Below are 24,390 nucleotides of genomic sequence, written 5' to 3' on the forward strand. Positions count from 1 at the left end.
TTTATATTATATATGTATTTATTTATATTATATATTTATATATATAAAAATATTTATTTATATATTTATTTATATATATATATATACATATATATAATATATATTTCTATTTATATATTTCTATTTATTATTTGCCACTAGATGGCAGTGTTGTTTTAGTTTGCCAAGTTGGCTCCATTCAGTGAGTGCAAATATGAACTGCGAGAAAAATAAATGGCTGATTTATGGAGACTTTATTTAGCACTAAACACCTATTGGAATTGGGATTTAGTCTTCTGAAACGGCTTTTTGTCATGAGATTCTCAATCAGAGGCTAATAATTGCTAGCGTTTGATTTGGAGTTAATTTTCTGACAGCTTGGAGAGCGGCCTTGTGTTTTCTGCCAAGTCTCGAGTATCTTGCGGGGAAAAGCTTTTCTTTGTCATAGCGAGTGGTAATCTTTCATCATTTCCGCCTCTTTCCCGTCAATATCGTTTGCATAAGCTGCTAATTAGAATGCAACACAAAACCACTCCTCCCATGTCACTTAAGAATAAGCTTAATGAGTGTTTTTTGCAAAATCAGCTTTTTTTTTTGGTCTTTCGTCTCGAAACATTCCGTTGATTTTCCCATGGGGGTCAACTGGAACCCCAATTTTTTTCCGCTCCCCCCTTTCCCCATTCAGGGCTTTGCAACAAACACTTGAACAAGCCCCCAAAACCTTGCAAGCCATCTCTGCGCATTCCCTAATTGGCGGTTCTTCTTTCCGAGAGCGATTAGGTGTTGCGAGGAGTGCGAGGCGCCTCGATTCAGTCCATCTCCAATGCCGGAGGGGACAAAAGAGGTACCCACTTCTCCCGTGGAAGCCAGGGGGGGGAGTTGACACCAATAAATCCCCCCTTTTTGCAACTTCCTCTCCCGTGTGTTGGGGTTATGTCAGGAATTTCCTGGGTCCCATTGTCCCCTGGGTGCTCTGTTTTTGGTAAGCCATCACCGAGCATTCTCTGGAGCTTGCACGTCCGTAACCCGGAGGCTGCGGCCCTCGGCTAAAGTTGTTAGCATGCTTCGGCATGTTTTGTAGCATGTGTAGCACTTGTTTTCAAAATAATGGGGTTGTTTGATACTACTTTTTACTGGACCGATATTAAGTACCGATACCACTAGTATTTTTGATACGTAATGATATTGCTTTTAAAAAGGCCACCATCTAGTGGTCCACAGAGGTATTACAACAAATATAAACGAGTTGGACTATATTAGGCTCTTAAATTTTGTAATATAAAAAAACAGCTGGACTCTACAGCTGATTTTTTTTTATGTAACACTGAAGGGGTGAAATTTTGAAGACATATCACTGTCAAGGAATGTCACAATGACAAATGTCAGGGTTCCTCTTGTCACCTTTAAAGGAATCATGTATCCATTCACCGCCAACCCTGAGTGCACTTCCACTCTCGCCCTTTGACCTTTGCTGTATTTACGGAGCCACCGGGGCCATTATTTCCAATCACACAGGCTCTGTAAGGCCACATTTTGACACGACGTAGCATCATTAAAAGCGTCTCCAAATAGCACAAGCTTGATTTGTTGTGCTGATGTATGTCGTGCGCAGAAGTCGCCGGGTTGTACACGTTACGAAGCGAGGCGCCATTGCGGCCTAAAAACTATTAGGCTCTGTAAATACACACTGTGGCGAAAGTAAACATTCTCAGCATGCCATCTAGACGCACAGAGGGGTACTCGGAGACAGCCACTGGACAAACTGCGAAGGGGAGGTGGCGTCGAGAAGATGGATATTGAAAATGGATGGTCCAATTAGAGGGCGAATTCCAGTATATTCAAACGTTGATGTTTAAGTGGAGTGGCCAATTAAGAAGATTAAAGACAACATCCTTATGAGGACCAAGAAGCAAATTATTATGATTGAATATATTTATGCTCCTTTCAAGTGTTTATGTGAACAAGACTGTGAGTTTAATGCTGATTTTTTTTTTTTTTAGCTATGTAAGTGACACCGCTGCAGTTGAAAAAACAATTTGAGTAATAGAGTAACAAATGAGTATTTACTTCTGACACATGATCTTAAAGGAAAATGCTGACAGTGACAAAACACGCCCATTGATGTGAATTTGAGTCCCTTGTTGCGTCGCCACGGCAACAGGACGAAGCATGTAGTTTTCTCTGACGTGTTTCGCACCAAGCCACATATTATATAAAATAATCTATAATATTTTTAATATTATACAATATTTTATATAGTTTTTTAAATTATTAATATATTTTTTACAGTGAGGTTTATATTTTCCCAATATGTGATGTATATTATTATTATTTTTTTTATACTGCTTTTGCATTGTCAGCAATGTTAGCTTCCGGAAGTGCCCTAAATTGGCTCCATTGTGCTCTTCAGCCACTAAAGAATGTGTTGCACGCTCCAGTGAGCTGCCACACTTTGCCACATGTAATAAATGATCTCCTAAACTAAGTGTCAACCAGAGTCAGGGAAACCAAGACAGAGTGTCGAACGTACTCACGGCTCTTTGCGGCATCGCGCGCATTTCCTGCCCGCCTGCTTCATTGTCCAAAGCCCCGCTCGACCAGGAGGGGGGTTGGATTTCCATGGCTTGTTATTTCCACCGCGGTCACCTGTTGTGCGGCGCGTGTTGATGTCATGCCTCCGTGTTGATGTCATGGCATGTCATGAATCCCCGTGCCCACTGAGACTGAAGTCCAGGTCAAGTCATGGATGTGATGGATGTGTTGAGATCACGCTGGGCTCCTGATCCTGGCTCAGCATCAAAGAACTGGGAAGAAACACAAAGAGGAGACTCACAAAAGAACCGAACAATCTCTGTTTTGGACGCTCACCAGGGAGAGTTTGTAAGAAAACCACAAAGTGTGTCCCAATACTTTTGTCCATGATGAAATTAGGGGACTCTGCTTGCTTACTGGCTCTCGTAAGTGCTCACTAATATTTGACACATACACAGCAGATGATACCCAACATTCCGTCAGACCGCTAACTCGTGTATGTGTAGTGTGTGAGTCTCCCACCCACCAACCCCCTTCAGTGCTCCATCTAATACCCTGTCATCATCAATAACCTCAACTCTGCTGACTCACTGCCTTTTACCACCACGGGGTTTGGGCCTTAGTTACAGCCTTGCAGCCTCGTCTCCGTCTGTCTGCGTTGCTGCGTGTTTTTTGCATGTGTGCTTTTTGAAATGGGATTCACCGATATCACTTTTTTTCCAGATCGACTTGAGTACTCGCCAATACAGAAAATGTTGACTTTTTATCAAAAAGCATTAACAAAATAATTTTATGTTCCACTGCTTCAATGTAGCTTGCAACACAAGGAACCCCAGTTATGTAAGGCTGACCACTAGGGGGCACCATGCAAAAGGAGTACATACAATAGAGATGGACAAAAACGGTGGCTCTTATGTTGCAAGTCCCAAGAAAGTATTTGTCTCGGTGTGTAGTATCGGATCATTTTTACGAGTTTAAATTTGCAGGCCGAGTAGGCTGTGACCTTTGGCCTTGACGGTGCAGACCAAATGTCTGCTAAGCGTCCGTCATTCCATCCCGACCACGTTTCAGCGTTTATCGCGATGGGCTCTCGACAACGCATTTACGTCGTTACTTTCCAATGAGCGTTTAAGCTTCAGTGAATGGTGTGAAGTAGTAAATTAGGCCACGTCGGCATGTTTCCACCGAGTGAAGACAGGGCTCTCTTAACAGTGGCTCATTTGAGGATTGGATACGTCCTCGGCTGTGACGAATAGCATTTAGCACATTTAACTGGAGGAGCTTTTCTTTTTTTTCTCCTCCTCCCAATGAGTGTTATCGTCAGATTCTGCAAGTGTGCCGAATATTTTGGTAAAAATCTGCACAGTAATAGTTGTGCAGGTGTAGCCAAGTTGAATTGAGTTTCTTAAGTGACACCGGATTCTCGCCGGCTCTTCTCAGACGCCCACATTGGTGCCGAGGTTGCGAAGGGATAGGCAGCCAGGGGGTCTTCTTGTGTCTAAAAGGTGCGCACCTCCAGTTGGCTGCAGCCAGGGCGGCGTATTGCCTTTCACACGCTTCTAAAATACTCTCCGGGCAGAGGCTGAAAGGGTTACTGTTTCCCAAAGTGCTTCATTCTGCGCAGTCGAGAGGGGGCGGCTGAGTGGCGCCGTCGAGTCAGAGACGCACATTCGAAAAAACCCCGAGACATCATCAAGAAAGAAGCTGACAGTAAGGAAAGCAGCTCCCCCCTCCTCACTTTTTTTTTTTTTAAACTGGCACGCTGCCGTCCCTCGTCCCAGCCTCTGCTTCCCAAATCCCTTCAATGGCTCCCTGTCACAATGACTGGGCGGCAAGTGTCAAATGGAGCCCGCAAATGCGCATTTTACGCACACAATTGGCGCATCGGCTACCTCGAAGCTTTTCTGAGTCACGCGTCTATTTAAAGGCACCATTTTGCCGCTTACTCACACTGACTCATTTGATTGGCTTGATCGCTTTCATGTTTGAAGGGTAATAAAAATACACAAAAAAAAAAGTTGAGCAATGTTTCATGGGTTTTGTTTTTTCTTTTCCCTGCCCTCCTCTCCCCTCCCTCTCCCCTCTCCGTGCAGGGTGGTCAGACTAGAATAGGCGCCGGTCTCCAAATACCTCAGTGGAACTTGTGTGCGGCGTCCAGAGCCTGCAGACAGACACCGTTTGACGTCTGCATCATATTTGAGCCATTATGTTAACACCTCTGCAGCACGGACATAAGAAGGGGGGGGGGGGGGGGGGCATTCACCCCCCACCCCCCCCTGCTCACTTCTACCCCTCCCTCCGGTTGAAACAAATGCATGCCAGTTCTACTTGTGGTAGTCGAGCTATGCGCATCACGCAGTAATAAATCACAAACTTTCTGCACTCACTGTGGCCGTGGAGCGTCTGGCAGACCCCCCTTCCGCCCCCCCCCCCTTCCCCCGACATACACTATAAGCACATGCATGATGAAAACATCGACTTTATTGCTAGAAACGTGACCATAACATGTACACTTGGATGCTGTTTTCAGTTGTTTATTTTTATTTTTTTATTGTGTGGCTTTTTTTTTTTTTTTTTAATAATTCAAGTAGACATCTCTCATAATTTTTTTCCGGTATATTCTGCTATTCTCTGTCCTTATGTTCTATACTCACAATCGTTAAAATAAATAAAACGTACAGATTTGTTTTCTACAATACTATGTATTCCCAAAAGAAAAAAAAGCTGAGTTCACGCCTTTATATATAATCTTTAACCTCAACTTCAGTTTTTTTTTTGTTTTTTTTTACAACTTAATTAATATTGATATTAATATTATACAAAAAAAAAAAACCTCTAGGCAGCATTGCAGTGAAATAACAGTCAGTTGAAAACAAAATAAGGAGAAAGTTCGCCTCTTGGAGAGGTGTAGCATATGCATCATCAATGTCTCTTAGGGGGACGAAAAAAAAAGCTCTTCCATATGAAGTGCTGCTGTCCCCGCCCCCCCTTCCAGCCAAAATGTCTCCGGGCTGACAATAAAATATGGTCCTGGTTCAATTCGAAAAAAAAAAAAAAATAGCTGCATTCCTCTTGGTATTTCACTTTTAAAATGCTATATAAAAAAATAGATTTGCTATGGTGCCCACCTCCGTCGAGAGTTAACAGTGCAATAGAAAGCAGTCCACTCCGCACGCGCCCGGGATCAGCACGAACACTTGCACTCGGAGATGATGGGGTACTGCACCTGTATCCACGTGCAGTATTTCTGTCTTAAGAAACCTTGGCAGTACCACCGCAGGAATATCTTGTTGATGGACTTGACAGGTTTGCAAGACATCCCCTCCGGGAAGGAACAGGAACGCTCCGAGAAGCAGTTGCCCTCCTTGATGTAGCGTGGCCAGAACCTCACGCCCAAATCCTTCCAGGTGTACACCACGGGACAGTGCGTGTAGGTCCACAGCCACTGCAGGAATTTCCTGCGCGCCTTCTTGCCCACCTTGACACGCTTCCCGTAGGGGGTCTCGCCCAGCTCCAGCTTCTTGATCTCGTTGGGCATGGGACCCTGAAGCTTGACGTCGGGCGCCGAGTGGTTACCGAGCGCCGGCGCGGCGACGGACATGAAGCTGGGGTCGAAGTGGCTGCCCAGCTTTTTCCTCAGAGTCCTCTCGGACAAGTCCTGTTCCCGGGGGTCGTAATCCGGGTCGGGGTCCTCCTTGAGGTCGGGGACGGGCAGGTGGTCGCTAGGGGATGGACGGAGGCGAAGGTAGTGCTGGCACACTCCGACGTGGACGCACAGCAGCATGTAGAGGAGCAGCGGAGGGTGAGAACTGCCCATGGTTCCTCTTGGGACTTTTGTATTTTTTCTTTTTTTTTTTTCCACGCACAGCAAAATGACACCTACTTCAGAGGGGCCGCCTGACGCTTCATATATTTAACAAGTTCACCCACGGGCGACACTTTAAATAGACCACTTGACGGTCTGCCGGTGAGCGCGTCAGCCTCAAATGAATAACAAAAAGGTGTTTCGATGTCTTCGCCCGGATTCACTTCGGGCTCCTCTGGGTTGTCATGGTTACCACCGGGACGACTTGAAGCCGCGGCGAAACAGTCACTGGATGACGGAGCTGCATGGAAACAGCTGCTTCCAAAAAGGTGCGCGGCAGTGAGGGTTGCGTTTTTACGCACCGACGTGCCCTCGCGGGACACGCTCCGCGCACTTGGAAAAAAAATAAATAAAAAAGGACAAGTTGTAGTATTCCAGCCGGAGTCTCACGTCAAAAGCCCATTTCGCTCCAAACAGCTCACTCTTATTATTCCACGTAATAAGCCGGCAAAAAAAAAAAAAGACTTGAGTTCCCTTTCAATGTGTTCAAAGCTCCTTCTCATGCATGGTGAGAGTTCCCAAAATGTGGAAAGGCTGCGAGCAAAATCCTGCTTCTCCTTCTGCTCCGGTGGCTGCCACAGAAGCTCCCCCACTTGAGTGGCGACTGCACGAGTATGCAGGAGAGAGAGAGAGAGCGTGCGAGAGAGAGAGCGAGAGAGCGAGAGAAAGAGAGAGAGAGTTGGCACCCCTTCTTCTGAGCCGAAGCACGCAGCGTGTCTGTAAGCGAGCGGGTGCTCAGTCCCAAGTTAAATATCCCCCTCCGACGTTACAAAGTGTCAGAGGGGCCTGCCCACCCCGGGCCACTCTCACTGATTGACAGTGCCCCCTTTGGACCACCCCCACCCGGGCCGAGCCCTCCCCTCGCAACGTGGAAAATGTCAGCCACAATCACAGAACCCGACTGGGTCCTAACCGACGCGCCGCGCTTTTTCATGGGATTGATTCGAGCTCGGCTTTCAAGTCTCGTCGCGAGATGCACGCGCTAATAGTTTCAATACGCTGTCTATATGCCGAATGGATGGGAAACGTTTAAGGAGAGGAGGAAGAGGGTGGAGGGGGGGGGAGAAAGGGGGCATCGCATTCCACCTTTGTTCATCAGGATTTGGGTCTACACAGGAATTGGCCCCGTTGAACTTAGGGGTCACAAAATAGGCGCGTAATTAAGGGCTATAAATGGCCAGGGATAACCAAACGGAACTTTTCCCATGCGAAGCACTCATTGTGGCCCATGCGAGGCTAATATGAATATAAAAGAAACGCTTTAGTCATTTTTTGCATTTTTTGGATGGTCTGACAACCCCCCCCTCCCTCCAATTAGTGAGTCCCCCCCCTTTTGGGTTGGTCACTAGAGGGCGTTCATCTAGCAGAGTGTGAATGGCCGGATGCTCTGTATGGGGTGCTTTCAATACATGGGGCTACAACTCAATTAAATGACACTGTAAAACAACATAACTTGTATTTTTTTTAGGGGTGGGGGGGCTAGAACAGAAATTAAATTGTTTTTAAGCAATATTTAAGTCATAGAGGAAATTCATGCTCACCCCTCCCTGGATGTGTCTTGGTGATCCATGGTGGCAGGGTAGACGGCTCAGTGGGCAGCGGGGACAGTCGGGCTGAGCCGGTTACTGTAGGACGGTCGGTGTCCATTGTCTTCCCTCCACGGGCCTTAGGATGTCCGCGGAGCGAGCGAGCCCACCCCATGGGGGTCAGCGGCACTCGCCCTCCCCTCGGTAAAACGGAGGAGAGAGGTGTGCGCTGTGGAGAATCCGAGCACTGTCAAAAAAAAAAAAAAGAATGTTTTTTTTTCTGCCACAAAATGAAATTGGTATTGCAACTTAAGGGGCATGGGCCTGAATTTAATTTGAATATTTAATTTGAGCGGGCATCATCTCTCCTGCACACCTGGCGATTGACCCTCGGATACACATTAAAAAATTCCTGCTTGTTTTTCTAACCGACTCGCTGGGTGGCGTTCGATTTGGAGTAGATTGGGTTACTTTTCCCTTTCGGTTGGGTTAATTATTTTGACCCAACAGATTGGGTTTTAAATTTTTTGGGGATAGCCGGTGGAATCTGGCCTAACGTGTGGAGCTTCGGGAGAGAAGGTGACGAAAAGGAGGAGGAGGGGGGGTGGCGGGCGCTGGTGCCGAATGGCAGTTTACTGTGGAATGGCTAATTAAATAAGACCATAAAAGGAGCCCGGTTCGCTTTAACGAAGCCCGCCGACCTCTGGCGAGCGGGGCCGGGCTGTCGGTAGGCAAGTGAGGGGGGGGCCGGGAGGTCGGCGGGTTAGGTTCGCCGAAAATTGGGCTTGTATAACAAGAGGACTTAGCTCTTTGGTTTTGCAGTGATTGTTCACGCTCCCTTAGGTCTCAATAGGGCGCATGGTGAGGCTGCGTTGGAGGGGGCGGAGTGGAGGAGGATGGAGGGGGGGGGGCAGCCCTTAGGCACAGATAGGACCCCCCTTCTCCCCTTTGGCTGTGAATGCTATACACACATGACACATACACAAACACACACTAACACCCCTATGGCTCCATACAAAGGGCTCTAGCCAAGGTCCAGGCAGGAGCTTATCCAGCACGGGGGCACAGCAAGGGGCAGGCCTGGCCAGACTGGCTGGCTATGCCCACTGGGGATTGGTAGAATGGCACAGGGGGGTGGGAGGGACACTGACAGCTTGAAGAAGGAACGAAAAAAAACAAAAAACGTCATCCTTTGAGGCAATGCCAGATGAGAAGATAAGTAATTTAAGTGGAAAATAGTTCAAGCGGCCTTTAAATCACGTCAGCGGCACAAGCAAATACTTTTGAGGATTTTTGGTGCGATCGATTGAGAAATGCAAGCAAATTTTGGATGCACAAATAAATGTCTTTCCATATCGTTGCCTGTCAATATTGCTTTGGTCATGTTCTCCAGTCCTTCTCCAGTTCTTTTCTCTCTCCCCCGTTTTGGTCTCGGAGCGTTAACCCAAAGCAGATGGTTCGGGTAGCGTGTCAAAAATCTGTCTTCCGTTAACGCTACTTTTGAAGCCCTTTCTACATTTTTGTCTCTCCCCTAAAAAAAAAAAAAAAAAAAAATGATCGCTAAGTTATTTATTTTTTTGCAAAATGGCCAGTAAACAGCATCAAAGTATTTCTCGCTTTTACGATGACAAGCGGGCGATTAAAACTCTTGTCCAAGTCAGCGAGCGACTTGCGCCAGCCTGATGTAATCGTCTCCAAAGCGTGGCATGCTTTGTTTAGTTTCCATGCTGTTGTGATGGAGAAAATGTCGAGTTGCGATTCCCAGTAATCGCGTCGTAGACGCCTTGTCGATTTTTTATTTTGGAATCGAGATTTCACGCGCAATCAATCACGTTGCACGAGCCAATAAAAAAAGAAAACACACCCTGACTCCTCCTACTATTATTTCGACCGGCAACTCCGAACTGGTGTGACCTCATGCCATTCCATTACTCACATCTCCAAAGAAAAAAAAAAAGAAACATGCTATGTTCTTTCTTTTTACTCATCATGTTCCCCAAGGAGCGATGAGGGTGGAATTAAATTGATCACCGCCTTCCGGAAAAAAAATGGTGCATTCCGAAACGGCGGGAGGGCGTTCCCGCTGGTCTTGCCTATGGCAGGATGACATCATTGGCCCGTTGCCCGATTCCCATCGTTCACAATGGAGTCACTGTTGCCGTCTCCGCGGTGGCACAACAGCCGAGAGGGGACGAGCGGGCAAGACGGAGATAGAAAGGGGGAGAGGGAGGGGGGGGGAGTGGAAGAACGTTACCAACGTTTCTCGTTGACTCACCTTTGCGGGAACAGTCCGAGATCTCGTGAAAGTCATCAGGTGATCAGTTAACCTGAGAAAAAAAAGTAGAATTCATTAAAATGCAGCCTGGCAAATGATGAAGGCAAGCGAGGTGAAACCCGACCACAAGGCATTCCGTGCGACCGCAAAGCCATCGTGCCGCCGCCGCCGCCGCCGCGAGCCCTCGTGTCTAAACGAAGCCGCTGACCACGACAGATGTTGCATGTGCGTTCTGTTGAGTCTGGAGCCAAGACACTTGGTAGACCGGCACTGGCTAACAAAAACAAAGCCAAGGAAAGTTGGTTCTGTTTAAAGCCGGGCGGCCGCTTGAACCACTTTAAAGACCGTCCTGAAAAATCCACAAAGTATTTGTACTTTGGCCCTCCCGACTGCGAAGTACGCAGGAGGCCGAGACGGCGACGGCTTGCCAAGGTGCCAGGCAGAACTGGGACGTCTCTGGCAAATGTCTCGCCGACATGTGAGCGCGCACCGCCGCCCGGGGGTTGCCTCGACGCTTGGGAACCAAACGGGACGGGGCGGCGGTCCGACAACGGGCCGAGTGTGCGCCGATAGATAGTTTGTCTAAGGGATGTAGCAGATGTTGACTCGTACTGGTTTGCTAATCGGGAGCCGCGAGCCCCCGGAGCCGTCAGCAAACACCAGCGTCTGCCTTTCTTGAAGAAGGCGGGAGGGGCGGAGGGGGGGGCGGAGGATGCAGGATGAGGTACGCTGAAGTCATGAGAAATTGGACTGGCTTAAGGGCACTAAGTCAGAAGATGTTAAAAAAAATCAAAAATAATTCAAAAATATAAATAAATAAAAAAAATGGAATTAAGAAAATAAATAAACTAATAAATAATGATAAAATAAAGCCTCACTCAGACTTTAAGCTGCTGATGTCTCTATTTTTTTGAATGGGAGCGGCCAATTGATCAAATGCGACCTCATCAATCGCTCAAGTACGGAACGGGACACAAAAGAGAACCTATGCGGCTTCAGACACCAGTCAGCATCCACGGGGCAGCAGACAGAGGCCGTTAAACGCATTCACACTCCAATAACTTTCACAAGTCCCGGACAGAAAGCGAGACTGAGCGCGAGAGAGAGAAGTCGATCAACAAGGAGCTATTGATAGCCGACATCGAGAAGGCAAACAGAATCACAATTGTGGTTTGTGCCAATAACCTTGTTGACCTTATTTAACCTTGGATTCGGCCGGCCGGGGAGCTCCGAGAACAAGCGTGACCATTCACAAAAGAAAATTGGGAAATCCATGTTCGTGCTAGCATGAATATGACTATTGACATCTCGTCATTTCAATAACATTCGTTCCGATGACCGACCATCAATCCAAAGTCGGGCCGCGGACGGTCTGAAGGGCGCTCGGCCATTCGGGCCGCAGACCTGCGATGAAATATTTGCCTTTTTTATTAATCAAAACCACAATCATTCCTTAAGCTGAGCCAAAGTTTTTTTTTTATTTATTTACCCGAAGCACAGCCTCACTAATCGTTTATTTTGCCTTCCCTTAAATGCGCTTTTTCTGATTTTTTCCGCCGCCTTCTGGCTGCAGAAACATGTCAACATAACACTGATGTACAGTTTGCACATGTGAAATGAGCATTATGTTCCGACGGGCTTAGAAATAGTCACGTTGAACCACTGAAGTATCTTCGATATCCAAGTATGAACTTTCTCTACATTTACAAATGGAAAAAAACATTTTGTAATTTCCACTGCAGTTCTGGTGCAATTTCAATAAATCTTTTATTTTTTTAATAGCCTCTTATTTACTCAATATCAACTTAAAACATCTGAAATAAAATAAAAATTATTTCAACCTGACCCAAAAAATAATAAAAATAAATTTCATAACGCTAACAAAAAATAGAGGCGCTCTTACAGAGGTGTCTGAGATAACGAGGATGTTATTTATGGTGAGAAGTCCAAACGTGTGGTCAGATTGAAAGACATAAAGACACACTTGAAAAACCTCAGTCTGTCTAGTAACAGTGTGTGTGTGTGTGTGTGTGTGTGGTGTAATTACAGCCAGGTTCCTGGTGTGGAGCCCAGTACAAGTATCGTCAGTCTGTCTGTGGCATGCGGCGGTGCTGCCGACCTTCTCCCTCTCTCCTCTCCTCCCTTCTTCATTCCTCCTGCCATAGGTTCTAATGGCACGGCTGGCACCTTTCCAGACGATTTCCCCCGTGCGTGCATCTGCTGTTTACGAGCCATGTTAAAATGAGTCCTTCTCAATGCTCTGAGGAGATCATAACATAAAAAAAAAAACACCGTGTGTGCGCGTTGAAATTAGTGATCCTGCTGGCTCCAGATGCTGTTTACCTGTCTTGTTTACCAGGCCATCCCAAGTCTCAATGTGTGTTTCCATGGGGGGGGGGGACACACACAAGTTATAATACAATTTAAAAAACAAATCCATACTCACCCTGGATAAGGAGTGATGGACTCAACAAAATTTGTTGTCGGGTCTGAAAATGACTGGCAGAGATGAATCTCTCTATCTGGCAGGTAAACACGCTGTGTGTGCGAGCGTATAAGCCCCCCCGCCGCCGCTTACTGCATCCAGGGGGATTTATTTGACCCCTTATTGCCAGCGGTGAGCCTGCGGTGGAGATGAAAGCATGCCTTCCCAGTGTGGCCCCAGTTTCTATAGCTATGGACACAGCCTCACACTGCTCGGGGACAATAGCGGGGGCCCTGCCACTCGCCCCCCCCCCTTTTGCCAGAGTCCCCCTTGGCTCCTCCATCCCATCCGTCACCGCAATCATATTTTCAAAACAATAACACAGCCGAGGGGGGGGGTGTTTGAACTGGCGCTATGTGTTGTTATTTTTAGGCACGCGTTTATTTGGGGCCGGGTGTGAACATGCTTGTTTAACTTGTGTCAGGCTGGCTGTGGGCTCCTACAGTCACTTGTGAAGCAACTGTTTGCGTGCACACGTTTTTTTTTTTTCGATGTGTGTGCGAGCCAGGCCTTTGATGGCGTGGCCGGAGCGTGCCTAATGTGACTGCTCGCCGGGGTGGGGTGACACGGGGCGCTGCGGCGTGGATGAAGGCGTTGAGCTTCTTGCCCTGGTACCGTCTACCCACGAGGTCCAAGGCTCCCCCTGCAAACTTGAAAGGAATAAAAGGAATCCCCGCCCCCCTGACGCCAAGCCCTCCTCTCCCCCCCCTAACATGTTTTCACAAGACATGACATCATCTCGGGTTGTGTGCAGTTTTCAAAAGCGTCCGTTGCGGAATGCGGCCTTCCTCCGTTTTGCTCCCGTTCTGCAAACCTTCCAAACTCGTTCATTGTTAGGCCAGCAAAAAAAAGTCTTTGAATGAACTTTGACCCTAAGCCATGCCAAACAGAAAATAACCGATGCTGCAAAATAAATGAGTCTATCTACCTGAAGGGGCGGAGCTACACGTGATGATGCCTGGAGGAATGAGAAGACAAAAGATCACGTGACATTATTTACGCAGACACGTTGAGGATGAAACACAAACCAGATCAGGTTACACGGGAGGTCTTTGCTTTATGACACACTGGACCTTCAAGGTTTCATCCTTGTGATGCAATCCCAGGTTCCAGAACAACTTTTGACTGCACGCACCTTCATGACAGCGCTGATGCTGAAGAGCAGTCAAAGTCAAGTCCACGGATATCTACACACACTTCCACACTTTTTTTTTTTCTCGTTTAATGGGCCGTCCCCGTTTGCCAACTGTTCCTTTGAGGGGGCCAGTGCGTCGGGTTGTCGGAGCCGGGATTTGGGAGGGAGGGTCGGTGCCGCTGGATCAGACAGATGGAGGGGGGGTCCGGCTCCATTCAGTTAGCTCTATGAGAACAACAGAGCCCCACTTCAAACAACAAACCACGCAACCTGCTGGCCCCGTCGTCTGCGAACGCACACAAAAGGCATACGCAGACACCCACATGGCGCAACACATGCCACCGCTCATGTGCTTTCGTTACAACCTGCGTCCATTTCATTAAGGGCGTCTTAAATGTTAAAAGACCCGAGCGAAGAAGGGGGGGGGGATTCCAACAGCTACGGCGGCACAAAATAAACTTGTCACCGTTGTTGACGTCGCATCTGCGGCTCATCTGCACAGTGGGACATAAAAACGCAGGCTCCACCGTGCCCCCCCAATCCCTGGGACCCGCACCCAAGACCCCCCCCCCCCCCTCTTCTTGAATTCACTGGCACTTCCAGAAAGCTCGGAGGCGCCAGCGGAGCGGGGCTCATCTCTTGGGAACAATGAGGCCAGATCTTCATAAAAACTTCAAAAAGGCCTCGCCAAGTGTTTTATAGGTGCTTTAAAGGTTTATGGGCCTGGGGAGGGAGCGAGGGAGGCTAGAGAAATGAGTGATGCCGCAGCAGTGGCAGCCTTCACTTTTCCCACCCACTGCATACACACACACACACACACGCACGCCATCACTCACGTACAAATATGCCTCGCAAATCTGCCAGTAAGTACCAGGCTGGAATCAGACGGCGGTAGGCAGGATGGAGTGAGCTTAGCTTTAGGGGCGGGGTTGCATTTGGGAGCGAAACAGGTGAGCCGTCCCTTCTTTGGGCCTCCAAATTCCAACGTTGGTAAATCGACGGCTTTTAGCCGATCTGTGCTGGGAAACACGTGGAGAACTTTGCCACTGTGTAAAGTGATCATCTACCGAGGGCACTGCAGAAGAAAATCAGGAAGCTCACATGAAATAACCCAAAAATGGGCTATTCATTTGTACACTACGCCAAAACTGATACTGCCTGATTTGTGATGAGTCACCGAGCTGAGCGTGCTTCCCTCCATGCATGAATGACACTATTGACTTTTTTTTTTTTTTTCAGGAAAGTTTGCTTTATAGCTACTCCGATATATGCCAGCCGGTTATATTTAGCTCGGGTCCTTCGGGAGTCAGAAGGTTTAAAATTAGGAGGTGCCAGAATTCCAGTACAATTCTTAAGTTACTGTCAATAAACAGCTAAGGGCTGCTCTTAAAGGAGCAGTGTGTTGGTGTGTGTGAGATAAGCTGTCTTTGCGTTGATGCAAGACAAATGTGTAAATCTGCCTCATGCTACACATCATCAAGATGTGTGTTTTTGTGCACATTAGTGTCTGCAGGATCTGTTGACAGGGAAGCATGCGACATTTTATTTGCTCAGGAGCTGAGAAAACATGTGGCGCTGTGATGTGAGCCTGCTGAAAGCAAGCTGGCCAGCCGAGCGGCTCCGGCTTGTCGTCGACGGCAACGCGCGTGCTGCAATCAGAAGGAACCAGAACGTTCGCAGGAACCGCGTGTCCTCATTGAGGTCACGGATGAGCTGCAGTTTAGCACGACGGAAATTGGCCGAAAAATGAGCAGCACCCAGGTCTGGTCGCGTGTTGATAAAAATCAACTGTCACGTGGACATCCAAAGGACTGGTCGCCGGTCAAGGTCAGGGCAAACAGACTGGTCGGCAAATTCGGACACACAATGGAGTGGTCGCCAGTCAATGTGTGATGGCACACAAAGAAATGGAATGGTCGCCGGTTCATGACAAGTGGAGACAAATGATTGGTCGCCAGACAATGTGATGAAAGAAATGGACTGATTGTCAGTCAAGAAATCACATGTGTCGTTTCCCAAAAAGGAAGCCACAAGAAAGTGAGCGGGATTGTTGTCATCTTCATTTATTGTTCAATAAAAATAGATTTTAGCAAAAAAGTGACGTTATGTCTCCTTCATCCTTGTAAACACGAGGCGAGCAAACACATTTACGGGACGGGACGCTCCTCGGCTAGCGCCGTCTTTCTTTTACGTACGATACATTCAACACCTGCTCGGCTGGCTCCATTTGCATTGTTTTTTTTTTTTTTGCAATTGGCTCTCATTTAATAAAAAAAACAAACACTTAAAACAACAAAAGAAGCTAAGCGCTAACACATGAAAAGAAGCCGACGTTAAAAGCAAAGAAACTATTTTTTTCCAACATACAGTAGAAGCACAAGAGCACACTTTTAGTAAACTTTGTAAACACTTTCCTCACGTGAGCATCGTCATGGTAACCTCCTCCAGCTGCTACAATAATTTTGCGATACCGCCGAGCATGAAAAAAAAGCCTGTCCCGAAAAATTGCTTGTAAACATGGAATGTGAAAAATGTCAAAGCCACAAAGGTTGTTTTTTTTTCTTTTTTCTTAAACTTATTGTCGCCTCTCTAAAAAGAAAAGCACCTTTCAAGTCCTTTGGTGGGGGGAAGGTTGCATTGTGGGAAATATCAAAACGGCAAAACACTGAACTGGTCCACTTTTTAGCACGGCAGGACACCATTTCAAAAGATGCGCTCGGCACAATTGTTGGAAGATGCTTCGATGTTCGTGGAAAAAAAAAAAAAAGTATTGCTTGTTGTTTTGAAACTGCAAATCCGCTGGTTTGAGGTTTTTTTTTTTTTCAAGATCCGACATTGGAGCTACAGGGTGTCGTCGTCGAGTTTTCCTATTTTATCATTTGAAATAAAAACATCACACGGTAGTGGCTCGGCCGTGTTTGAGTGCGAGTGGCGAGTAGGCCTTAATACGCACGCACAACTTACCCCTCAGCCAGGGGTTCTGCAGCTCCAAAGGGCAGAAGTCATCCTGCAGCCACTTTTCTCGCTCGTCCACCACCAACACCAGGCCAAAGTGCTTCAACTGCTCGGGGCCGTAGTAGGCGTCCTCCTCCGGATTGCCGCCGCCGCCGGCGAGCATTTGCCGCGACACCAAGTTCATCTCTTGCACCACCAGTTGGACCATCTCGCCCGCCGACGTGCAAGGAGTCACGCAAAGCTAGCAAATAGATGAATAAATAAATAAAATAAAATAAACAAAATAAAATAAAAAGCATTACCTTGACACTGGTCTCCTTGGGAAGTCCCGTGCGGTACTGTGGGTACACTCTGAGTGTGGCGTGGGAGCCTTTCCGGTGGGCCGCCGGGCGGGGGGTGGAAAGCTGCTGGGTGCCGCTGTCCTCCGATAGCGTCCGAGCGGGCGGGCGTTGCTGCGAGCCGCGTTCGGCCGAACAACAGCGGTCCACCGACGAGGGCCTGTGCCAACGTTGCTGCGGCGAGGTGGCCGGCGAAGAAGCGTGTCGGGAGTACGAGTGGTGATTGGCGGACGTGGCCGAGGGGAACTCCAGGCTGCTGGTGCGCACGCAGAAAGCCTGCCGCTTCTCCGTGATGTGTAACAGCTCAATTTGCCGACTTGGCAGGATGAAGTCGCTGTCAAAAAGTTCCGGCGGCCCCCGCCGCCGCTCGCCCCCGCAGCAGACTCCCCCTCCGCACCTCCCCAGCTCCCGGCCTCGCTGCTGCTCCGAGGCCTGCAGGACGTCGGGCGTGGAGTCCCTCAGGGCTCCGTTCCCTCCCCCTTGTCCGCCTCTGCTGACTCCCGAGCCGCTGCCGTCGCTTCGGAGGAAGCCGCGGGGCTCCAGGGGCGCCGAGGTGGAGAGCGGGGATGGGGGCAGAAGGTCCAGCTCCCGGGGGCTCTGAGCCCGACTGGAGTCGTAGTCACTGTCTGTAGTGAGGAAGACCTCGGAGGACCCCTCCTCATCCGACAGGCCTGCAAAGTCTGAAGAGCAGAAAGTTTGAATTTTTTACTCGAGACTGGAGAAAGACGGACGTCAGACCTGAGTGCTTGCGGCAAGGTTCCGGTGAAGGCGAGGGGGAGGGCATGAAGTCGGGCTGGGAGGAGATGGAGGTGGGCTTGTCAGGCATCACTTCCTTGGAGAAATCGATTAAGCCGCTGATGGAGATGCCTCCCGCGGGCTGTTTGTAGCGGGCGTACTGCAAGGCCTCCATGATCCACCTGGCGTCACGCCACACCTCCTCCATTTGCTGGCGGAATAAACCAAACATTAGCCACTAGAGTCCGAGGCAAGGAGCTCCGGTTATCTCCTGCACCTGAACGTGTTCCTGAAGCTGCTGATGCTTTTTTTTGGCAGCGGTGAGCTCTTCTTCCGAGAAAGCCTCCCTCAGGGCCTGCTGGGACATGAGCGACTCCAGCTCCAACATGGCCGACACCCGGCAGTACTGGCCGATGAAACCGGGGTAATAGACGTTAAAGTGGACTGGGCGGGGAAGGGGAGAAGAGGAGTCAGTCAACGAGACCAGTCCATCGCAGTGGATCAGATTTTTTTTTTTTTTTTATACGCTCACCCAATTCAAAAATCTGCAGGGGCAGCATGAGGAAGCCGGAGCGGGGCGAGTAGGGATTATTCTGACCGGGAGCTGTGCACACTTCGTCACAAGGAGGGAGCAGAAGAAGGAAGGACACCTTGTCCCCAAACTCCAACACTTCCTGGGTGTAGATCCGGAAATCTTGTGCCTGGAAACAGACCGACAACAGATTTTTAGAACCAAGTTTTGCAGATTCAAATCTGCCCAGAAACGTCTTCTGACTCTAACCTGATTGCCGGGGACGTTGATGTGGGCGACCAGATCCTTGATGGCGCTCCTCAGATCATCCAGGAGTGGCCGCGCGCCGCTTTGCACGCCGGCCTCCGTCTCCATCGGCTCCTCCAAAAAACCGAGAGCCCGCAGCCATTGCCACTCCTCTCTGAAGCAACACACGGAGATTCTTGAAGCTCCCCGACTCCATATTACCAATCGACGACGAACGGATCCAAACCTGGAGACGTTATTGTTGTCTCGTATCTTGGTGTGACAGAGCACGTTGGGGAGCTTCTGAGGCACCAGCACTCTGATCTGCTCCACGGAGGTGCAAAGCTTCAAATAGCCCAAGTACAAGCCAGGAGACAAAAGCTTCCTGCTCCGACGGTGATAGGCAAGCTTCTCCTGTGGACACAATTCTTATTGTCGTCTGAAATTATCTGGGAACCACAAGCCCGAATCTAATGGAGACGTACGTGCAACGTGATGAGGAGCATGTCCAGAGCGGTGGGTTCCTCAGGCGAGGAAATGGACTTGCGTTGAAGCTGCAGTTTGCAAAGTTGCATCCAACGCACACCGTCCAGATTGGGAGAAGCATTCATGTCCTTCAGGAGCACCAGCAAAGCGTTGCCGTGCTTGTCCTTGATGGGCTCGAAATAAACTTGACCCAGATCTTGCGTTCCCAGCATGCCCTGAGAAGACACATCAGAAAGGCGGCGTTGGTGGATTTGATTTTTTTTCGGAGCGCCCGAGGCCTACCTGGAGATGAGAGACGGCTTGGAGCATCTTGAGCCGCGTCTGCAGGGTGCACGAGCAAGACGACTGTGTGGGACTGAGACCTTGCTGCAACCAGGGGATCTCCTCCCACAAGTAGGACACCTTTGAAACGGGGAACGTATCATCAGTGGTGAGCATCAGATGGATTTTAGGATGGTGTGTACCTTTGTGAACCAAAGGAAATCCTGCATTAGAGAGCTGGGGTAGGAATCCTCAACCTCCACGATGGGGATTTGGTCCTCGGGGGTCACTAAGATACTGTCATCTCTGTAGAAGATGGACGTCAGATAAAGTCCTCTGGAAAGAAAAACGACCATTTTTATTCGTGGACTCTTTTTTGTACAATCCGCCAAGCTCATTTACCTTTTGAGACTTTTAACAAACTTGGTGTTGGGTTGAAAGAGATGACGCAGACTTTTGGAGACGGAATGTTTTCTGCCTTGCGCTGGAGCTTTGCACTGTTCTGTGAGGACGACAAGAATGAATCAATGATGTGTGTGTGCCTTTTTTTTTTTTTTTAAAACTGCTGACAAATTGTAGCCATTACTCTGACTGGCTGCCACATCTCCTCCGGTGACAGGCTGTTACCTAATTGACAACAAACCTGACACGTTCAACAACACGCTGGAAAAAAGGTGGAATGTTTTTTGACATTTGCTACGCTCCGGTGGCACGGCACCATTTGACAGCCAGCGGCAGACTATGGGCCTTGAGGGAACCACTAGCTCTCAACTCCCAGAGGGACACTAACTCCATGTGTGTGCGCGCGTGTGTTTACCTGTGCATACTTAAGCCGCCGGGAGCCTGGCACGTCTTGAGCTACGGCCGTACGAGCGGAGCCAAGGAGCCCTAGTGGTTTGTGTGTGCGTGTCTGTGTGCGTCTTAACCCTTCGCCGCTCACTGACAGGGAGGTCAGTTAAGTCTGTGGGGACGTGTTTATTTTTAGTGGGCCTTCCAGGGGTTGGAGGCGAGAGAGGGAGGTGTGTGGGTTTGTGTGGGCGCCTGTTGGTGAGATAACGCACCTCCCAACTCATTAGACACCCGCCGCTGATTCCCTCCCCCCCCTCCCAGGTGATCACCCCCCCTCCCCCCACGGGCCACTTAGAGTCAATAAATCCCCTCATTCAGGAGAACTAATTTTCCCTTCAGGTGAACGCGACGAGGTGGAGTAAAAACACCCCCCCCCCTTCTCTCCATCGCTCCCCCGTCGATTCCCGGGCCTCGCGAGCTCGCCGCCGCCGAGCTGCTTCAGTCGGCGCTTGACACTGAGTAAGACAGACAAGTCGGGCTGACTGCTGGGGTGCCAGTGTTAGTCAAGGCCTCTTTCACAGTTTAATTAATTGTGTTTGGACAAGGGGGGCCAGGGCGGGAGCGGCTTGAATATTTGTGTCTGTTCCTGTACATGTCTATCTTTACGTATATGTATGGACTGTACTGTAGCCGGGAACGCGCCTGCTCCTGCGTGCGTGAGCCCGCTGTAATTTATGCCCGACTCCAGCCTAGCGCTCGTCTCGAACAAGAATAACAAACATGACCCGGGGACACGGCACCTCAGCTACCGTGGCTGAACTTTGGGGAGCTCAATCAGCCGGTCTGAAGAACGGCCCGCCCGCTCAATACCGACTATTATACCGAGTCGCGCTCCACAGTGGACAATAGTAAGTGTGTTCGGGAGAGAAAGAGAGCCGGACGAGCCCGTCAATGCTAAATGCGTAAAAGAGTCAGTGTGGACAGCTTTTGACACTTATGGGAGCAGCTTACAGCCGCCAGTGTTTGGCCGTGTAAACAGTTTGGAGTGCGCGAGAAGCCGATCTGCACTTTGTCACCGAGGGAGGTATTCGCCGAGGGGGGAGAGGAAGGGCCTGAGTCATGGAAAGGTTTTTGGCGTTGAATTTTGTGCGTCTATCAAGGAATGAGTAAAAATACTTATTGTTGGGGAGAGGGGGGGGGGGATTGATGATGTCACGCTGCCTCCATCGACGCTCGGGAGTCGCCTCCGCGTCGCAGGTGGAGTATATTTACAGCTCTCGTGTTTTAAGTCGCTTCTTGTTAAATCTAATGCCGTCGTAAAGCCCCGAGGCGGATTAAAAATCACACGCTCATCCATAGTCGATTGGTTTAAAAGGGCTGCGGTTTCAAGTATGTAAATCACGGCGGCTATCGAGTGACTGCCGAGTCTTTTCGCAGCCAATAAATCAATCTCGAGGGTTTATTATACCGTGGCAGACGCAGCTCTGATGGGCATCTTTTATTTGGGCGAGCAGCTGGTCCAGAACTTCCTTCTGGCCTCTCTGCCGGGGAGCACGGCCGTCGACGTCCCTCCAACCTGCGGAAGGTAGAGCAGTGAAAGTAACCCAAACCAGCAAATCACCTTTTTTTTTTTTTTGTCCCGGGTGAAACAATACATTAGGCGTGTCACGTTATCGCAAACCTTTTCCATTATGATTTAACGTCTGTATACGCTTTCAAGCGTGACTTACCGAGGTCTAAAGAGGACATGTCGAACACAGCGCGAGCTCTTTGAACTGTCACATGAGTTATTAAGGCCTATCGGGTGTTACATTCAGTCTTTGTCTTGTCACAAAACTTCCCACTGCCCGAAGGACAAAACTGTCACTATGACAGATGGGCATTTTTTGTTCCAAACGCTAACATGACACTGCTTAGAACAGCCTGCAAGTGTGTGTGTCCATGTACTCTCTTCAATATGCTCCGAAAAGAGAGAATGCGAAGGGACGGAGCAGAAAGAATACACTCACTATCAAGTTTTCCATTTTTGGATTCCAGTCAGATTTCACGGGAAATATTCCGTGGGAAATTGGATCGTCCCGAAACGAGGCTCTGTTTGTTTATTTGCTGCCTCACATTTAAGCGTCGTATATAAAAAAAAAAAACAAAGCATAAATATATATATATATATAGCTGTAGAACACTCGGGGCACACATGCAGATACACACACACAAATGCAGGCACCACGGCTGGAACATAACACAGCACACGTTCCCTCCCAAAGCAATAAAAACACAAGTAGTAAAAGGACATTTAGGAATGCATCAATGAAAAGTCTGTATGTCCCATTAAAAGAATACTGAAAATCTATTCACTATCTCGGCCTGCATTGGAAATCACACAGACGCGCTCTTTCTCCCTCCCCCGCCCTCACAGAAAGTGATCCTGCATCCCTCGCTTGCTCCCTGAAGGATGTGTCAGCGATAAACCCACCTTCTCGGACCATCACGCACCACCCTCACCCCAACTCCCGCTCGCGGAGCCCCCCGGAGGGCGAGCGGGTCCGAAACACGGTGAGCTCTATTCCCGGAAAGGTGCCTGTCCAGACAGGACAAGCGGGCCCTTTAATGGGCGTCCGCGGCCCGGTATAAGGCCCCCACTGTTGGGGCCGCGCCGCGCGCTACGGCACAGACATGCAAATATTTCCAGTGGTAGGCCCAAATGGAAAACACAAACACGCTACATCGAAATTAGCTCGGAGCACGGGAGGAAGGTGGACAGTTGGGAAAAATAAAATGGAAAGCCCGCTCGCTCGGAGAAGACGACACTGCTGATGAGGACAAATGTGTCCCCCAGATGTGCCGGTAAATTGCGGATCGGGCAAAAAGCGCTGCCAGCGCCGGCCGGCCGGCTACCCTCAACACCTCAGCTGTCGCTACGCCATTAACTTCTGGACTAAACCCGGCCGCGGGGGCTACGGTTACACTCGCTGACGTCTGCGGCGGGGGTCCAGCTGTCAGCTCGGGCGATGATGTCAAAGCGACGTAAGGCGTGACGCTGGATGGCGCGATAAGATCAGTGACTCAGCTGTTTTTAACGTGTGGGAAAGCTGTGACGCGTGTACTCATCGGAGGTGGCGAAATTACTCATCTGAGGTCTTTGAAGGGGAAAAATTTTTTGGGTGACCTCACGCTGATTAATATTGTCTTTTTCTGTCGGATGGAGACTTACTGGACGGAGTAGCGCAGGCGGGGGTTGAGGCGAGCGCCGGTCCCCAGCCCTTCATATTGTAGGCAGACACCTGGGTGTAATAAGGGGTCCCCTGGAAGGACAGAAGTTGGGTAAGGTCACACAATACACAAACAATTTCATTTCAACTGGATGACGTATAGCTGTGGCCAGTGTGCCGACAGCAGGCCTCTGTCCTTCCCTTTCTCAGCCAGATCAATCACAGAGCCGCCGCCACTTCCTGACCTCGCCTTGACCCCTGTCATGTGACAGGAGCGAGCTTCGGGGGCTGGCAGCGGGGTTCTCGGGAGGAGAAAGAAGCTCTCTCTCTCTCTCTCCCACAAACAAACGGACGGGATTGTCCATTAGTCCACATGGGCCAGACATAAATCAGATGGCAGTCAACCAAGCTGCTCTTTTTAGCATGTTGGTGGCACTTTGGCAACTGTTGCTTCTCAGTGGTCACAAGCCATTTGGAACACTAGCAAACTGGGCTTTGCCCAATTGTGTGTGTGTGTGTGTTTTGTGCCAGGTCATAAGTCTTCGGTTGACCGGTGGCTACTTGAGTGGGCCGTTTGATGCGGGTAATAAAGAACTTCGGGGATGTTATTTGTGTGTAAATAATGTGGGATAATAGCCCCTAAATTTCTAGCTTTGGCACCAGCAGCTGGAGGAGTGGGATCTTGCTCGTTTTTTTTTTTTTTTTTGGGGCCACATATTAAACCAGACTTCATAGTTTGTCTGTTGAGAAACAATTGTTTGACAGAATCCGAGCCTTGATTTTTTTTAAAACAGCAGGGGGCCTAAAATTGAACCCTGTGGAACACCATACGAGTATGCCAGAGTGGGCAAACACAAAAAATGCCAACCCGGTCAACCATACAGGCAATAATATCTCATTTTGATTCCTAATAGTACAGAATCCCATGCACAACTTACAGAGGTGAGTCCAGTGATGTTATACTGCAGCACATTGGTGTCCTCCACCACCGCCTCTCCGAGCACAGAGCCGAAGGAAGGCGTGGAACTCCAGCTCACTGCAAACATCCACAATCAGAATCTCG

At 49.1% G+C, this 24,390-nt stretch overlaps 2 protein-coding genes and 1 long non-coding RNA gene across 6 annotated transcripts in view; all 3 read right to left on the bottom strand.

The window, feature by feature from the left end:
- Positions 1-2,513: 2,513 nt before the first annotated feature.
- Positions 2,514-13,304, bottom strand: LOC148382757 (uncharacterized). Its single transcript, XR_015853950.1, has 4 exons — positions 12,225-13,304; positions 10,178-10,229; positions 7,918-8,149; positions 2,514-2,783 (listed from the first exon to the last, which is right to left on the bottom strand). It is a non-coding gene; the product is annotated as an uncharacterized LOC148382757 (long non-coding RNA).
- On the bottom strand, positions 5,014-6,423 carry nog2 (noggin 2). The gene has a single exon (XM_088359519.1). It carries the CDS (start codon positions 6,326-6,328, stop codon positions 5,696-5,698), a length of 633 nt encoding a protein of 210 aa, XP_088215645.1. The 5' UTR covers positions 6,329-6,423; the 3' UTR covers positions 5,014-5,695.
- Positions 13,305-13,692: 388 nt separating the features above from the next.
- The window catches only part of ankfn1b (ankyrin repeat and fibronectin type III domain containing 1b), a 48,310-nt gene continuing 37,612 nt past the window's right edge, over positions 13,693-24,390 (bottom strand). For 2 of the 4 annotated variants that reach the window (XM_088360572.1, XM_088360571.1), the window contains exons 11-24: positions 24,266-24,363; positions 23,330-23,420; positions 21,587-21,694; positions 19,732-19,831; positions 19,533-19,665; positions 19,351-19,470; positions 19,068-19,283; positions 18,830-18,996; positions 18,607-18,757; positions 18,358-18,526; positions 18,103-18,269; positions 17,827-18,036; positions 17,055-17,768; positions 15,845-16,993 (exon numbers count right to left, since the gene is read on the bottom strand). In XM_088360572.1, the coding sequence (XP_088216698.1) occupies positions 16,691-16,993; positions 17,055-17,768; positions 17,827-18,036; positions 18,103-18,269; positions 18,358-18,526; positions 18,607-18,757; positions 18,830-18,996; positions 19,068-19,283; positions 19,351-19,470; positions 19,533-19,665; positions 19,732-19,831; positions 21,587-21,694; positions 23,330-23,420; positions 24,266-24,363 (2,747 nt within the window). In that variant the 3' untranslated portion in view covers positions 15,845-16,690. Of the gene's footprint in view, positions 14,023-15,844; positions 16,994-17,054; positions 17,771-17,826; positions 18,037-18,102; positions 18,270-18,357; positions 18,527-18,606; positions 18,758-18,829; positions 18,997-19,067; positions 19,284-19,350; positions 19,471-19,532; positions 19,666-19,731; positions 19,832-21,586; positions 21,695-23,329; positions 23,421-24,265; positions 24,364-24,390 lie in introns of those variants that run through there. The other 2 variants (XM_088360570.1, XM_088360569.1) reach the window with 2 other exon arrangements.

The sequence above is a fragment of the Syngnathus floridae genome, chromosome 18 (genome assembly GCF_059516105.1).
Source record: "Syngnathus floridae isolate MCC-2025c chromosome 18, RoL_Sflo_1.0, whole genome shotgun sequence".
Lineage (NCBI taxonomy): Eukaryota > Metazoa > Chordata > Actinopteri > Syngnathiformes > Syngnathidae > Syngnathus > Syngnathus floridae.